Raw genomic sequence first — 16,829 nt, forward strand, 5'->3', positions numbered from 1 at the left:
AATCGAAAGCACAAATTACATAACGCGCCGTATTTTCTGTATTTCCTGATTATTTTGTACATTGTTTGAATAACGTTCCTAATCACTTTTGTATATGTGATACATGTTATGTATAATATATAAATGTTTCGTATGGCAATTGAATATTTGCCCATTTTTTTCTCGGGTCGACGAATTTATCCACATGCAGGCACATGTTGTGTAATAAATACAATTGTTAGTTTTTTACCAAACGGAATTTATTTTTTCAACAAGTATAACATATCCTCCATTATGTGATAAAGAAACTTATAATATATGTATAGAGTTGAGAATATAGTTGCTCTCTTTAGAAAGAGTGGCCTAGAAAGAAGAGTTGCATTTTGAAAGAGTATTGCAGATTATAAAAGGTATACGACACGAAAACCTAATCAATAAGACTTATATTTTCATGACCGATGATATCACGTGTACTTTACAGCGAAAATTGAAAACATCTTACAGTATTCTTCGCGTAATAACCAGGGAAATTCTATATTTGGATTTTTATCTCACTAAGTGCATTATTTATATCATTAATATGTACATTAGTATCTCCCACGTAGTTTCATTCATGTGTTTTGCTACAAAATCGATATAAACCCAGAAATTTATTTGAAACGATGCGATTTTTTTCATGCTTTTAATACAGATGCTTTTATATAGAATATAGGAATAAATTTAAAAAACAGATTCGTACAGACTCATATATGGGTTTTGAAACTTACTTCGTACGTACGATTGGAATATTATGAGCACATTTGCACTTTGATTCTATCTGCGTGCACTTAATACGCGTAATGTGTTATAGAAAGCATGTATGTACGTGTATTTGAATATAGAGCGTATTCTCTAGTCAGTAGGTAAAATAAAACTCGCGAGAGCCCATAGCTATTGCTCCTATGCTTGCACATATAAAAGTGCACAGGAACAATTTATTCTTCGTAAAATACAGGCTTCCCGAGAGAGATTTCCTACGATCGTTAGCTTACCTGAGGAAAGCGTCGCAAACGTTTGCTTTTTTCCCCGATCGCGAAACACATTCATATGTGTATGCGTATTATATAAGAATGTATACATGCATTATAATAAACAATACAGATCTGCATACGCACATATGGCCATGTGTATAATATACCTATATGCTCGTTCTTGCCTCAAAAGGGCTTGAAATGTCACATTGCTATAAACATTTTGTTCTAAATAGATTACACGACATTCATCTCTCAGTGGGTTTCGATTTATATTACCGGTTGCTCACTGCTGTTTGGGAGACTACATGGGACCCTCTATCAAACTGATCTTCATCGTACAGTAATAAATGCTGCGACCCAAGCATAAGAGCGCCAATAGAAATGCACCTGGAAATGATCCAAAAACGTGACGGACGTATCTTTCAAACAGCGACCGTACAGTAGAAGTTATTGACGAATTATCGACAATTTTTCGAAATCTGAGATTTCATCGCTTATACTCACCAATATAAGCTACATAAATTCCTCCGTTTGTTTTTACATATTTATAGGTCCCGACCTGTAATTGTGTACGGTATAAAATTAATATTGCAGAGATCACCAACAAAATACAAACAAGAAATTGAGTTTGTACACTTACCGTTACAGCTATAGCAATTACTAAGGCTATAATCCCAACGATAATGAATACAATCCCTCTTCCTCTAGCAAAGTCTGGACCGACGGAAGATATCTTACGGCAATGTGGACACCGAGCCAAAGCGTTATTTAACGTGTTAAACTGTGGAAGGCAACGATTTGAGACAAAAGAGTTCTGAAGATCAACGATAAAACAAAATAACTATAATCTCTGATGACTCACCAAGAATGTGTCGTGGCAATGGGCACATCCCACCCTGCACATGCCCGGCATTGACAGAACCGGCGGCGTAATGGGGCTCGGTGCCAGATTGATAATACGTTTACAATTTGGCCTGGGGCAGGCGATACGCTGCGAGGAGCTCTTACATATGAGCAGACAATTGCACGGGCATCGTACGTACTTCTTTCCAGGTGGGGCATTTCGTATCGGCTGGCGAGAAAAGAAGACAATGGAAGTCGTGTATCGGTAAACAAACCGCAAGAAAGAAACAATCTTCGACGAGACACGTACCGTGGCCTCGTTACACTGACAACACTTAACGACGTGCTGATCCCTCTTGCCGGAAATGTCTATCATCGCCTGGCAAACCCTGCAGGTGACCATCGGCATGCCGCCCTGGATCGCGGACTGGTACGGCGGCGGCAGCTCGTCCGGCCCGATCGTGGAGACGGTGTGCACCGTCGACTGCGTCTCGTCTGAAACGACAGTTTCGGAATGTAATGACACACCTGACGGGGACGGGGCGCGTCCCCGGGAAAGGGCCGGCCGCGCTTCTCATCGCTTCTCCTCTCGGCAGCGTGAATTCGCGCGGGGCAGCAACCCAACTCCGCGTACTCACCGATCGCATCGCCGATGGCATCGTTGCCGTGCGAGCTATACGTGACGTTCTCGTTCTTCAGCAGCGGCTGCCGCTCGCCCTCCTTGCCGTCCCCCATGCCCAACGACGACGGGACCAACTCGCTGTCACGGCACGACGGACACGGTTCGCTTCTATTGTTTGACAGAACGGCTCCCGGTGCATCGATGACAAGGATGACAAAATACGAATTCCCCCCTCCGCGCTGTCGTCCCGTTCGTCCGCGGCGTCGCGCCAATGCAGAGGGGAAACCGTGGACACCCTTCCCGCGCGGGCGTGAGAAAGATCGCGCGCTGTCCGCGGTCCCGGTCTCGGAGCGGGACGGTCGTACGGCGCAGCGTCGGCGGGAGAAGGAAGGTAGATCGTGATCGCCTGATCGCGCCGGAGCAGGCGGGGGACGGACGTGGAAGCGGTGAAGTGCGTTTCGGAACGTCGCCAGCGCTCTCGTTTTTCCTCGCGTTGGCCAGCCTGCGTCAGCTTGCGTCGCGTCGGCTGATGTCGATATGAGTAACACGACGGGACGCGCGAGATTGGTTATGAGACCGAAGCTCAGACCGCTCAGGAGATTTTTCTAAAGAGCCGAAGCACCCTAATTCCGATTTAATTGAGCGATGGGGTCCACGAGGATTACGAGGCGCTCGTCTGGTCGACGCTGTCCCTTCGCAGTTTAAAGCGAATCGCTGAGACCACGCGGCGGATCTCGCGATTGTTTTGCAGGGGCGACGCGTAATTGGATAATTAAGCGCGTGTATAAACGGGAAAACATTTCCGTCGACGTTTCACAACAATCATGGAGAGTATGGAGACCGTTAAACATTTGTGGAATGTCAATCAGTTCATGACGCAGCTGAAGAGTCCACTGGTTACGGAGTTACAGATGTTTTACACGTAATTTCCTGCATGTTTTTTTTTTTACTGTCATTACTTGTAATTGATATGGAGAAATATTGAATCCAGTTAAATTAATCATATTTCAATATTATTACTCGATTATTGTTGTTAAATGTTTGGACACGTGCAAAAATAATTATGCCAAGAATAACTTTGTAATTATATCTTAATAATTTGATTTAAATCTGGAAAGAAAGAAATTAATTGTACTTTTTTTTATCTATATATATCTGTAGATTTATAAAAGAATTATTTTTAAAAATTTTTGTTAAAACATTTCCAGGCAAAAATGTAAAAATCTTAGCAACAGAGTAGAGCTGCCGCAGCAGAATTTTGGGCCATCAGTGACGTGTTCGCATTGTGGATCACTTTGGAGAAAGGTGGATCATCAAGTTCGGATAGTAAGTGGCAAAAGAATATCTAAATCGGTGAAAAAGATCGTGCGAAATATGAATGAAAATCCAGATCAAAAGATTCCAAGAGTGCGCGCAACTTTGGCGTCGAAATCTATAAAAAACGAGATGAGTAGATTGGTCATCAAATGTTCTGTCTGTTCCAAGAACACCGAATTGCCATTCAAGAAAAGGAGCCACTTAAAGCCGAACAAGTTGAATAATTCACAGACAGAGACACCGCAAAGTAACCGAAGTAACCGCAGGAGGAAAAAGAAGAAATCTAAGGACAAGACTGCTGGTTTAAATATCTCAGGTTGCACGCCTGTATCACAATTGAACAAGAAAGATTGTAGTAAAACACCTACAGCATCGCCTGTAATCACGCCTAAAACAATACCAAGCGACAAGAGATTGTCTACTTCCCATAAGAAACCCAAGAAACTGAACATAGAGCGATTAAAACGTATTATGGAGAATAAGACGACAGCACCCGCAAAAAGAAAGAACTTGCACAGTTTTCTGGCCGAGCTATATTGAAAAAATATAGGTATTTATATGCAATATGTACATATTGTAAATATCCTTGCGCTGTACAATGTACAGTAACATTTTTAAAATATTTTTTTATAACATTTTTTAATAAATGACTAAAACGATATGTGAGTATAATGATTAGAAGTATAATTAAAATTTTGAACTTGAAAATTTAGAATCATGTCTCTGTCTCTAAAATATTAAGATATGTGGAGGTGGATGTATCGATTTGTAAAACAAACATTTTGCATTTTTTATTAATACAGGGTTCTTATTAGACTTTTAAGCTAATAAACTGAGAAACTTATCTAATTGTTTTCTAATTGAAAAGTACTATTATTAAACCGTTTTGCAGCTCAAAATATGAATGTCATAAGTAATGTCTCATTTAAAAGACTTTTAAGACGCGATTCAAGAAACAGTTATAAATATGGTCCTTATTAAATAAAATTGGAAAGAAGAGGAATTACGAATACTATGAGTTTTTAAATTAAATCATCTATTTCTTGGAAAACAGTAAATATAAAGCAGAAATAAATACATGTTTCTCAAACATTAATAATTACGCTATCCATCAAGAAGTAAAGAAACATTCGATTGCATTGTTGCACATGTTTAGTTGCTGACAAGTAGAACACGTAGAGATGAATACCATTTCTTCTCGCCGAATATTTGCGAATGTTTGCAAATGAGACGTTGAATTAACATGCAAATCGCGTCGCGCCACGTCGAAGAGTAAAAATATAAGTTTTTGGCATTATATCGCAACTAAATGACGTTCGTATTACAAATACTCCCGTTCCTGGTAATGGTCCTATACTATTTTTCACTTTGTGAGCTTACGTGGTCCATGCAAATAAAATAGATACACTATACAATATACGGTCTGTCACTTGTGGCTTCGGATACGCGCGCGTCCGCTCTTTTTTCCCCGAGATTCTCCCTCCGCAGTCACTCCAGTGGAATCTCCTGCTTTACGACCTGCAACATTGGGGGTATACTTTATGCACGGTGAAGTTGTAGAATTTTAATGTATTCCCGCGGCACATACCTCGCTCGTATACCTTATTTACTTCGATATCCGCATAAAAAAGGCAACTCACACAGGATAGGGAAATCGTTATTTACGCAGTGGGAAGCTGCGAACGGCCGCGCGGATCCACGATGTTGGACATTAAATTTTTATTTCGCTTTAAGTAGCGCATATATAAAAGCACAGCCGATAGCATTCTCTTAGTTTCCAGAATGATAATTATTATCAAAAATTGAGGAATGAACGAAATGTATTCACCTTTGTCCGTACGTGTAATAAATCATTCATATAACGCATACTTTATCAAAGTTTAAATATTTTTATGCGGAATTATGCAAATATGTAAATTTGATTGTTCAAGATTAATTGATACATTATTTTGAAATTTCGCCGAGAATCTATACAGAGAAATAGATCAGTATTCAAGTATTGATTAATGTTCAAAACATTTAAAAATCAAAATAAAATTTTGATTAAATATTTTTTATATTGTCTCTAATTGTGCTTTTATACTTGATATTGATTTAGTTAAATTCTGAATACAGAATAGAGAAAAATGTCTGTTTTTTAACGCATTTTAATTCTTATTATACATATATAGAACATTTCTCTCTAATTTCTGTTTACTTCAGCAGACTGATCAAAATAAAATTTTATCCTGTAAAAGGAAAGAGTAGCAAAATATATATATTTTTAAATCTGGAGAACAATTCCACATGTTACATAAATTGTTAATTAAATTTAGAATGGATCCTCGCGTTAAATCTTTCCCCAGCTCGTCTATTCTTCACAGTGCGCTCGGAAAGAGTATATAAGGACATGTATAACAGTACCGCGGAATACGAGGCATCAACAATACGAGGTGCGGCCGTTCGACAGCGTCATTCGTGGCGATCTATACACTTTTACGGTTTTCGGCCGGAATGTTTCGTGCACACGCAGAGGAATTCTACTTTCATGCAACTACCATGTTAATTCGGTCAGTGGGTCGCGGCAGGAGGTGCGAGGAGGAATCGGAAGAGCCAGAGGAAGAAGGCCGGGGCGCGACGACGAAGGAGGTGGAGGACGAAGAGGAGGAATCGTGTTAGTCACCTGAATGCAAGCCTCGAGGTAATCCCGCTCGGACATTTCCTGGTCCTTCGCAGGGGGAACTTTTCCCCGTCGGCGCAACTCTTGCTTGGCGTCGTTCAAGTCAAAGATCCCCACTGGGTCCAGCCTGCCCTTGAGCACCAGGCCCGCCAAGTACTCAACGTAGTGCTGCCTGCGGGGGAAAAGTACCCAAGATTTTAGTCAGGCCCACGGCACGCGGTCCCCCGCCTTTGCGCTTTACCTCGACCAGGTCGTTCCTGTAATGCTGCGGGTCGCGCCCGTACCAGTTCGCGGGCAGTTTCCGCCCGGCGCGTCGCACGCACGTTTCGAGATCGTCCACGTTTAGCAAGGGCAGCGGATCCAGCTGCGTCAAACGGATCTTTCGAACTAGATACTCGACGTAATGAATCCTACAGGAGATACACGGAGGATCTCGTTAGCGTTCGGCTGGGGGGTGGGGGGTGAGGGTGAGGGCGAGGTATAGCGAAGGACGGCTTCGCTGCGAGAGATCGCTCGAGAAAACGCTCGGAATCGCCGTGCGATTGGGAACGACAGCCCCGATATACTCGCGCGTGAGCGAAATTCTAACGCCGATCGGCGAACGCGTCGCGGAATACCTATTCGGAATGTAGCGAGACTGAAGGGCCTTGATTTCGAAGAATTACTGAATTAACTTTATTTGATGCGTGAAACTACACTTCTCAATAAAATTAAAGGGTCACTTGAAATCAGCGCTAAAAAGGACCGAATTCAAAGTCACGTATCTTTGCGAAAAAATGAGCGATGTTTGAAAAAGCGTCTTAAAGTCTAATACTGTAACCAGGACTATTTGTGAAAATAGTCCTGGTTTTGGCAAAAAAAAGAGATACACATATTTCGGTATTTGTAATCTTGACTGATAATTTCTGTAAAGAGTTGCTAGCAACTGTTGTGATCTGTAATTGGTGAAACGACAATGATATGGAGTTTCCTCGGAACACGTTTCAAACTGCTTTTGTTTTTTAGCTTTACGATCCGCAAAAAACGCAGCTTTTAATTTTACAAATAAATTTGTTAATAACAAATACGAATACCGCGGGTGTTGTTTGCCGCGATATGGGGGGCTGCTCACCTGCACAGACCGGCGTGGCCCTCGACGACGTCGGAATTGCACACAGCGTCCACTACCCCGGTCGGCGTTTCTTTCTGCAGTTGCACCTTGCACCTGCGTTCCCCGACCGGGCCCTCGGTGTCGTAACCGATGTCGTTTTCCCTGAGCAACTGCTGCAGCTGCGCGGGCTCCTTGTCACGAAGGTAGAAGAGGCAGTTGCGCGGATGATGGGCGTGCAGGCCCAGTTTGGCGCAATAAGGGCTGACCGCACATTTCGCCCCCATCATGAAAGCCTTGCCGCAACCGCAGCAAAACTCATATTTACACTGGCTGCACGTGAAATGCATGCAACCTATAAAAATTCACGAGCCCTTTTTTTTTTTTTTTACCGAGCTTCGAAAAATGTTCCTGTGATATGCATATCGAATAATTTAGAAAAAATATCTCGCCCCATATTTTAAACTCGTCCGAGATGGATAAAAAAAATAGCGCGGCATTAAAATGGTCCGCGTATATTAAGAGAATATTTGGAATCAACATTCAGTAATTCTTGCATTACCATATTGTTTTTGCAAAAGCAATAACTACTGGCGGCATGGTTTATATTTCACAATTTTTATATAGTAATGATTTTCGTTTAGATTTCACAATTTTTATATATAGTAATGATTTTCTTTTACAAATATTTAACGTCAAAGAAAGAATAAAATATTGTGAAAGAGCAACACACACACTTTTGTAGAAGATATATATTACATTAAATATACTTGAGGAGTTGGGAATTAAATAATAAAATTTCACAGTAAAGATGAAACTGAATAAAATTATCTTTGCAGTAAAGCGTAGGCAGTTATAATTACCTCCTCGAGATAGAGAATAACGGAATTTGCACTTAGGACAGTCGATGCCATTGTCGGCCAAATGTTGGGCCAAACCTGCGGCTTGATTGTCGGGATCATTCTCGTCCTTCCAAGCGGCAAATTTCTCGCACGAGAGTCCCTCGTGTTGTTTCTCCCACTAAAAATATAGAGACGTTGGAAAATAAATTATTGCTTCATTGTATATATAACACAAGCGTAATCGGAATCATGAAATCATGTTTTATACATACCGGTCTTCGGCAAAAGGCACAAGTGACAGATCGACAGTCGGGACAGATTAAACGCTTCTGGTCGGGATCGGCATAAAATCCGCTCGAACACTGGAAAATAATAAGTAATTTATTTTCAAATAGCGAGCTAAATGAAGATTGCCATTAAATAATTACCTGAATGCACCACTTAAAATTCGGATCTTGCATTAGAGTCCGATCTCTGAGCTTCCTTTGGAAGAGCTCGTGAATCGGCGGATCCAGCAGAGTCTTCAGTTGGATGTCCAAATTGCTGAAATACTCGAGAACCTCGTCTTCGCTCGCGTCTTTGAGATTAGGCTCCTTGCAGTAGGGACAAACGGCATCTGTGATGTTCCTGTCGCTGATCTGAATGGTGAAATAATTCTTCGCGCATTCGTTGCAGCAGCGATGTACGCACTTCAGCATGGACACAATCTAATTGAGAAAATATACCGACAAATGTAGCACAGGTAGAACTAAAAAAAAAATAACAATACGCTTTGATTCTTGCTGATATTTTTTGATTATTTCAGCAAGATAAGATTCATAAAGAATAAGATTTGCAAAGATTATTAAATCCAGACGGAAAGAAATATGATATAATATTTTTCTCGAAAGTCGTTCTTTCTGAAATTAACCAAAGGATTTTACTTTTCTTCAGTTATTCAGAGATTTCTCGCTTCGGCGACAACTGGTTACCCACTTGACTCATCGCGAAACGACCGGTGCACAGCTCGCACTCCTGCTGCAAGAAGGCCAGCGCCGATTCCACGCTGGGGCATTCTTTCGCGGCCTGGAGTGCCTCGGCGTCTCCGAACTTGAGGGCCAGCAAACTGGCGGCTATCTCGGCCTCATCGTAATTCGCGGCTCGACCCTCCGCCAGGAGACGACGCGCTATTCTCTGCACACGTGACGGACATAAGATTGCTCCGATATCGGCACGTACGAAATTTCCACATATCGTATAAAAAGGGAATCTTAGAGCTTCGTCTACAAATCTCGACCTAAGAAAAACTTGAGATCTATCGTCTATCGATGTAAACATTTACAACAAGGGCCGTGCGTGTAAATCGTTACAACTTAAAGCGGCATTTTGGACATTGTGAAGAGCATTGTTGCGCAATGTCGACAATTTCGCACGAAGTTAAATTTTAAATTCAACAGATAAGTTACAGAAGATAAAGTAAAGTGCTCTGTTGCTCATTAGCTAAATCAGCAATTAAAAATACTTCGAAAGTAGGAAGTTTAAAGTGTCCGTCATGCAAGAGGAAGTAGACCGCGCCAACGTCTAGAAACGAGCTCTTTTTTACTTGACAAATGTAAAACTTTCGAAAAACCTAAGTTTCAGCTGAAACTTCGACATTTTGCTTACTACTGAAATGAAGCCATTAATTCATATATTTACAATTATGCGTACACAACATTAAATATTTTACATCTAAAATGGTGAATATGTTCAATATAATACGTCTTTAATTCTTAAGTGATTAAACACCATCATATATATTTTAGAAGATGCGTATAACATTTTTTTTTCTTTCGACAGAGAATTAATTATTTATGACACAATACTTACCTTCGCGTTAGCCACATCTCGTCACAAATGATTAACCAATGATTAATAAATGGTGAAATGATATGAATATGAATCAATTAACGCGCGGTTAAAACTTTAAGAGGACACCTATTTGTTGCGTTCGATTCCCGGTTCCACTCAATTGGCATTTCGAGCTGTTTGTAGACATTGGCCTGCCAACGGTGGAAAAGGCCGGTTCTTGGCGGCGCAAACATTCGCGAGGACTTATTGGCAACTGACGTTTCTACGAGGGGAGGGTCGTGTGTGTCACTTGGAAATTCTCGTCTACTGACCTCCCGCTCCGTTTTGGGAGATCCTTGTCTCTTGCGCCCGATGCTTTCCACGTGCGCCCTCACGGCATTCTCTTCGCCCTCGAACCGACGGATGCAACTGGCTACGAGGGAAAATCGTTTCTTGGGCGCTCGCGCCCGATCCACCCCCTTTAACGTGTCATATTTCTCAATTTTCTCAATCTCTTTACTCCCTGTACTCGCCCTTCGACCTATCTTCGCGCGCTTCTCTCGTGACTCATTACTCGTGATTTTAAATGTCTTTAGAGTATCGTTCTGCACTACTGACTGATCTCTTTCCTTAGTTTCGCTCGCGTCTTCAAGCTTTGTCTCATTTTTCTTTGAATCATTCTTTTTTGACTGGATATCTTCCTTAGATTTTATACTCTGTCCAATCTTTGTCGAAGACAAAGCTGCCGCTGAATCTATTGTAACGACGTTAGAATCTGTTTTAAGATTCTGAGAAACTTTTAATATATTTTCATTAATTTCCGCGTTCATTTCCGGTCGGGATAATTCAATGACCGTAGTGGCAGCTTCTGTTGGTGTCTTTAAATTATTTCCTTCATTTTCTTGCGTGACCTGAGGGATGCTTTCTGTTCCGCTCGAAATGCTGGCTTCGTTGTTACTCGTTTCGTTGTGTATTATATCGTTGGTCTCTTTATCAGTCATTTCAAATTGTTCCGAAGTTTTGACCCGTTCATTCGTCTCTTCTTCTTCGGACGGTAGGTCTTCGTACACATCTTCTTCCGCCGAATCTTCGAGCTCACTTGACTTAATCTCCCGTTCGTCGACCGAGTCTTCGGACGACGTGGAATTATGATCGTGGCTTTCCGTCTCGTACGAATAAGTGACGTTCTCACTTTCCTCGGATTCGCTTGTGCGCTCCTCCTCTTCAGACTCCGATATTTCAGATCTTATCTCATTTAGCGTTTTCTCCAACAACAACTCCGCGTCCGTGAACTCCTCGACGGAATTGTATTCCGAGTTATGATCAGAAATGTACTTCGCCGTACCTGTGTCCTCGTCCCCCTCAGAATAGTCGGAATCGGAGCTGAAAGGATCCGAGCTTTCTTCGATCGCGTTTTCGACTTCCAATTGTTTGCCGAGATCCGCGGACGGATCGTTATGCCTCGAGTTCGACGCTTGTGAATTCTCGTTTAATTCCGATTCTATTGACTTAACTTTCGGAGGTTCTTCGGTTTCTTCGCTTTCCACGGCACTCTCTTTACTCTCTTTAGCATGATTCTCATCCAAGATTTGCTTGTCTTTCACATTTTCTGTAATTTCAATCGCCCTCCCGTTACTAGATTTAATTTGATTTCTCATCAGTTTGTTAGTATTCTCAGAATCAATTTTCCGCACGGTTGGCGGGTTCAATACGTTAGTACTTTCCTGAATTTTTAAAGATAATTTCGAAACTGCCTGCGACATTACTGGCAATTTCGTCGATCCGCTCTTTAATAAAGGCGTGTCATTTATTTTAGAGGGATTTGATAGGGCAGTGTCTGTTGCTCGCGTGATTTTTCGTTGTTTTAGAATGGGTATTTTCGACGGTGAAGCCGTTTTAGATTTTAAATCATCTTTCTTCGTTTTTATTAGAATTTTATCATCATTCGAGATTTCACTTTTGTTATTTATTTTTTTTACTGCTTGATTTTCAAAAGCCTCCACTTTTATACTTTTCGAGCCTCGCGGATTTTTATTTTGGACATCTCCAATATTTTTGTTTTTAGAATATTCGAGCGAACCTCTTTTAGAATTTTCCGATTTATTTCCATTATATTTTTTAACAATAGGCAATTTAGTTTCCCATTCGGGATTACTCGCGTTATTAACTATCGATATTTTCTCTGAGCTGGACGTAAGAACTTTTTTATTGTCATTTACTTTCATGCTTCCTGTAGTTTTTGGCACAGTGCTGTTATTTAATGACTGTTTAACAATTTTGTCTGGTATTTCTGACGGTAAAAACGTTTTAGGTTTTAAATTATCTTTCTCCATTTTTATTTTATCGTCAACAATTGATTTATTATTACTGCCTGTCTTATCGCTCGCGATACGCGTGGACTTTAAGGGTTCTTTAATTCGCGATTCATCGGACTGCGTTGCTCGATTCGACTTTGCTTTCGCTTTCGTGACGGTCGTACTGTACGGACTTGCGCTTTTCCGCGCTAAATTTTTCCTCGGTCCGCTACCTGATTTTTTTACTATCTTAACGGGCGACTTTCTTCGGACGATCTTTTTAAGAGGCGATCTCGATCTGTACTTGATGACCGGTTTTGTAATTACGCTTTTACAAGATTGATTTACTTGGTCTGTATTTCTTTCTATCGAGCTCTCGTTACTCGGTAATTTTGACGATGCCGGTTCAATTTGTTCGTTACGTGCGACGATTAAAATTTCGTTCCCGGACGAATCGACGTCTTTCGCATTCTCTTTGCCGATCGTATCAACGCCTTCGATCTGATCTATCTCGCGTTCGACGATATTCGCGATATTTTTTATCGGCGCGCAATCGTTCACCGTTGCTACTGGCGATTCCGATATCTTTATTTCAAAGGTGTCAGGTATTCCGGGCGTCACGTCGCTGACATTCGCTATAATGGGATTCGGGAAAGAGTCTTTGTTGGCTGTTGAAGCAATATTTCTCCCCTCGGTCGGCGTTACGAAGAATATATTGCTATTTTTAAGCGCATGTAAGATGTTCCTTGTTGTTGAATTTGACGTTTGCGCGTCCTGTTTCTTGTCATCGTGAGATTGAGAAACTTCATCTTCGAGATAAGGTGCCTCATCGCGATCGATAGGGTACGAAATACTTTCTTTCGATTCTAAGGGGAGAGCACGTTCGACGGATAAGGGAGGAGACGTGTTGTTATTGCTATTTGATAATTCGCGTAATTGATCGTGTATATTTTCGTTGGAAGGCTTGTTAATATTTGTAACGACGTTTTCATCGACAGTAAGTTTTGAAGTTTCGGGATCGTCCAAGTTGTTTGATATTTCAAGATGCGAAGTATTTTCAGGACAAGTGTTTGCTTCGACATTATTTTCTGAGAAAGAAGTTGACATTACTTTTGCATGCGTTATGTGATTATGTGGAGGTGCAATTATTTCATGATTATCTGTCGGATTTCTCGGATTGTAAAAGTGCAATTTATCTTGATTTTTAATATTTTCAACATTTTGTGAATCTGTAATAGATCGATTGTCTGAGGTCGGTTCGATCATTGAACTGTCAGATATTGCCGGGACAAATGTAATTTCCGTCCCTTGATCACGCAGATTCTTTAAATCCGTTTTTTCGGGGGCACGCGAGTGTGTTAATGGTGATAGGATATTTTCGTCGATTCGCGATTGAGTAATGGATAAATTATTGACCGTATTTTGTTCAACGGGCACGTTTTCTTTCAACGTAGTTTCATTTTTATCGTCGCTCGCGGGAGTGTGATATGTGACCGAAATTGTCTGTTCTACTTTTTCCGAAACGTGCACCGCATTTTTCGAAACGATCGGCTTTGTATCATTTTTATCATGATGCAATGTCGTTCCGTGATTATCGAATATTTCGATGGGCGGTGATTTAACGTCGAGAGAATGATCGGGTACCTTTGCGGGAGATGAAATTGACGAGGTTGGCGATGTTGAAACATGCGCGCGAGATGAATCGTTTGATTGTCGTTCGTCTCGTTCGTTAATATCCTGTTCGTTTGATTGCATATTAGTCACGTCCGTTATTACTTCGCGCGAAACAGGCGGATGATCAGCGTTAGAATTATGCACGATCGGATCATTTTGTGAAACATTTGTTTCCGTCGTCGATTGAGAGACCGTCGATTTTTCCGCGTTAGAATCGTTTATAGAAGCTAATGAACTTTTATCTCGCGACGAATCACTTTTTAAAAGTGGATCAATGTCTGTAAAGGCGTTATCAGCGAGAAGCTTTTCATGAGATGCTTTTTCGGAAGAGTTTTTTGCTTCCTTTGATGACGATGATGACGTATCAGTCGAGCTATCGCCTGCGATTGTAAGCTCGAGAGGTTTCTGAACGATAGATTGATCATGCGTTGAAGATGCTGTTAACGGTTGCACATGAGAGCTCGATGATTCACCTGAATGCATTTCCTCAGCTGATCTTGCCTCCGACACCGTTTCGTCCTCGACAGATTTTTCTTGATTATTATCTCTCGCAGGCGTGTCAGCTATCTCTAAAGAATTCTTACGTGAATGTATTTCCCTGGCGACGTCCGGCACTCCGGCTATTCCTACACTCGACGCTGCCACTTCATTCGTAGTCTGTGATTCTTCGGGATTGTCTTTGTCCATTAAGTCCAGCGAATCGGAAAACGTTTCGGATGTCAGATCCGTCGCGATGTTAGTTTGCGAAATGTTAGACCCGTTCGTGTCTGTACGTACCGATCTGACATCCTGATGCTGTTGCTTAATGTCTGGAACGCTCGAGCGGGACTTTGCCATCCGAGAATCCGGAAGTTTAGATCTGTCGATCTTCTTATCGGCAATCTTGCTGCTCCTCAATTTTTTAGAACTTTTGTCCGGATGTTTATCTTTTCGATCCTTTTCCCGAAGCGATCCTTCTTCCGATCCAGTTGTGTTTTCAAGCACGGTTGCAGAAACAGGCATTTCTTCGTCAGCGTCAGCGTTCCTTGGTGCGCCGACGTTCCTGTCGCTGATTTCGGCCTCAGACACGCCGGTTTTGGGGTCATCGGTCTTCATATCGTGTAAGGTATTTAATCGATTCATAAGTTGCACGTCGGAAGTTACGTTGACATCGCCTTTCTCGGGCGACAGCATTTGCATCGCAGTTATGAACGGCGTCAAAAACTGCTGCGGCAGCGATTTCACGGCGGATAGTAGAGCTTCCACCGTCACGACGTGTGGCTCGTCGTTCTGCCTGGGGATTTCCCTTATGACACGCTGATCAGATTGCTCCCGTGTGGCAAGATCCCTCTCGGATGCGTCCGCGTGTGCTTTCTCTGTCACGTTCGCCGTGCCTGCGCTCGAGGATTCGTCTCGCGTTGATGTCCGCTGCGGCAATATATCGGCTCGTTGGAGAACACTCGAATTCGGGAAAGAGATACGGAGTGCGTCGTTCAATTCCGCAGACTTCCCAACTTCGACGAGTGACTCGCTGCTGTTCCCCGTCGTCCCTACATCAGAAGGTAATTCAGGACCACTCGAAGTTTCCTGACGCGCAGAAGAGGACTGACCCGGTTCCGTGTTATTCGTTGTGTCAAGCGCAGAAGTTCCATGCGGTGAGGATACTTCAACTCCGACGTTATTTGGCGATAATCTTTCCTGTTCCTCCGGTGAATTCGTAACTGCCGTCGTCACTGCAGTTTCGTCGATCGATGTCGTCGAGGTGTCGGCATGCATTTCTTTCGTCTTTTCGTGCGACCGCGCGGTCTGTTTCACCTCGACGTCGTCGCTTTCACTCTTCTGGCCGTCAGATTTTGACAGCTCGGATCCAGTAATTCGCACAACAGTCTTATCAGTGTCAATCGTCGATGATTCTCCGGTCAAACGATCATTGTCAATTTTCGAGGAGTATTCAGGCGCGCGCGAGAAGTCCATTGCACTTGTCTTCGCGAGATCATTGATTGTGGTTGCGGGAATTTCCGTGGGCAACGCGGCGTCTACTTGATCCAGGTCTTCTGTCGGTTTCGTAGCGTTCAACGAGTACTTTGAGTCGTCCCGCGAATCTACGGCCGCCTGTTCTTGCCGCGTGATCGCAAGATCGCTCGGTTCCGCTACGTCGGGCGCTTGTTGTACGGCCCTTGGGACCAGATTTGGATCGATTAGAACAGTGGGCTCATCGGAGCGGTCGTACAGATTATCAGACTTATTATTACCCAGTTTGTTCGGGGGATCTTTCTCGTGTCGCCAGTTATCGGTCAGTTCTCTGAGGGCTGCCAGTTGCTTTTGAAAGTCGGCCTGCAACGCCACGAAATGATCAACAATTGGTGACATTACCTGCTTCTGCGCCTCCGTATCGGACACATTCGGAACTTGTTCCACGGGACCTATTCCCATCCCGCCCACCGCACCCGCTGCGTCTGCATCAAAAAGAAAGACCGGTGCGTGATCGATGATCTTTGTTTCTTCCTCGAGTATTAACTTGCGACTTTTTCGTAAATGTGGAGATACAAATAAAGTAATTAATCTTTCAATTTAATATATTTTTCTATTGCGCATCGGAATATAAACCATTTTTTTACCGCAAACTGTAATAAGCAAAGAGTAACAATATCCAGATTGCATATAAAATAATATATATATATATCTATATATATTTTTAAAATATATAAAAT

The 16,829-nt window shown here is 42.2% G+C and overlaps 3 protein-coding genes across 13 annotated transcripts in view; 1 reads left to right on the forward strand and 2 right to left on the reverse strand.

The window, feature by feature from the left end:
• Positions 1 to 407: 407 nt before the first annotated feature.
• Positions 408 to 2,715, reverse strand: LOC143907272 (type 1 phosphatidylinositol 4,5-bisphosphate 4-phosphatase). 2 transcript variants are annotated; one of them, XM_077423934.1, is made up of 7 exons: positions 2,474 to 2,715; positions 2,146 to 2,330; positions 1,855 to 2,064; positions 1,633 to 1,773; positions 1,497 to 1,551; positions 1,269 to 1,379; positions 408 to 1,201 (listed from the first exon to the last, which is right to left on the reverse strand). In XM_077423934.1, exons 1-6 carry the CDS (start codon positions 2,568 to 2,570, stop codon positions 1,294 to 1,296), a joined length of 774 nt encoding a protein of 257 aa, XP_077280060.1. In that variant the 5' UTR covers positions 2,571 to 2,715; the 3' UTR covers positions 408 to 1,201; positions 1,269 to 1,293. The 2 variants fall into 2 exon arrangements, with proteins under 2 accessions (XP_077280060.1, XP_077280059.1); XM_077423933.1 differs by having other exon boundaries at positions 408 to 1,379.
• A 244-nt stretch (positions 2,716 to 2,959) lies between these two features.
• Positions 2,960 to 9,424, forward strand: LOC143907274 (uncharacterized). 4 transcript variants are annotated; one of them, XM_077423936.1, is made up of 3 exons: positions 2,960 to 3,379; positions 3,666 to 4,324; positions 9,296 to 9,424. In XM_077423936.1, the coding sequence occupies exons 1-2, from the start codon at positions 3,282 to 3,284 to the stop codon at positions 4,312 to 4,314; spliced, it is 747 nt and encodes a 248-aa protein (XP_077280062.1). In that variant the 5' UTR covers positions 2,960 to 3,281; the 3' UTR covers positions 4,315 to 4,324; positions 9,296 to 9,424. The 4 variants fall into 4 exon arrangements, with proteins under 4 accessions (XP_077280062.1, XP_077280063.1, XP_077280064.1 ...); XM_077423937.1 differs by lacking the exon at positions 9,296 to 9,424 and adding an exon at positions 4,667 to 4,784; XM_077423938.1 differs by lacking the exon at positions 9,296 to 9,424 and having other exon boundaries at positions 3,666 to 3,783; positions 3,943 to 4,433.
• The window catches only part of Lubel (Linear Ubiquitin E3 ligase), a 45,822-nt gene continuing 34,123 nt past the window's right edge, over positions 5,131 to 16,829 (reverse strand). For 3 of the 7 annotated variants that reach the window (XM_077423926.1, XM_077423924.1, XM_077423923.1), the window contains 8 exons: positions 14,917 to 16,574; positions 9,338 to 9,535; positions 8,791 to 9,069; positions 8,635 to 8,724; positions 8,384 to 8,540; positions 7,545 to 7,875; positions 6,437 to 6,605; positions 5,131 to 5,292 (listed from right to left, as the gene is read on the reverse strand). In XM_077423926.1, the coding sequence (XP_077280052.1) occupies positions 5,263 to 5,292; positions 6,437 to 6,605; positions 7,545 to 7,875; positions 8,384 to 8,540; positions 8,635 to 8,724; positions 8,791 to 9,069; positions 9,338 to 9,535; positions 14,917 to 16,574 (2,912 nt within the window). In that variant the 3' untranslated portion in view covers positions 5,131 to 5,262. Of the gene's footprint in view, positions 5,293 to 6,436; positions 6,606 to 6,674; positions 6,844 to 7,544; positions 7,876 to 8,383; positions 8,541 to 8,634; positions 8,725 to 8,790; positions 9,070 to 9,337; positions 9,536 to 10,503; positions 16,575 to 16,829 lie in introns of those variants that run through there. The other 4 variants (XM_077423919.1, XM_077423921.1, XM_077423920.1 and 1 more) reach the window with 3 other exon arrangements.

Source organism: Temnothorax americanus, unplaced genomic scaffold, assembly GCF_048541705.1.
Source record: "Temnothorax americanus isolate GAGA-0224 unplaced genomic scaffold, ASM4854170v1 Scaffold8, whole genome shotgun sequence".
In the NCBI taxonomy this organism is placed as follows: domain Eukaryota; kingdom Metazoa; phylum Arthropoda; class Insecta; order Hymenoptera; family Formicidae; genus Temnothorax; species Temnothorax americanus.

Bases quoted from the DNA above. Each gene is read 5' to 3' on its own strand.
- LOC143907274 (XM_077423936.1), top strand. From the start codon at position 3,282: ATGGAGAGTATGGAGACCGTTAAACATTTGTGGAATGTCAATCAGTTC. The intron at 3,380-3,665 runs GTAATTTCCTGC...AAACATTTCCAG, and splicing joins GAGTTACAGATGTTTTACAC to GCAAAAATGTAAAAATCTTA.
- LOC143907272 (XM_077423934.1), bottom strand. From the start codon at position 2,570: ATGGGGGACGGCAAGGAGGGCGAGCGGCAGCCGCTGCTGAAGAACGAG. The intron at 2,065-2,145 runs GTACGTGTCTCG...TTTTCTCGCCAG, and splicing joins GTCAGTGTAACGAGGCCACG to CCGATACGAAATGCCCCACC. The intron at 1,774-1,854 runs GTGAGTCATCAG...TGCCTTCCACAG, and splicing joins ATTGCCACGACACATTCTTG to TTTAACACGTTAAATAACGC.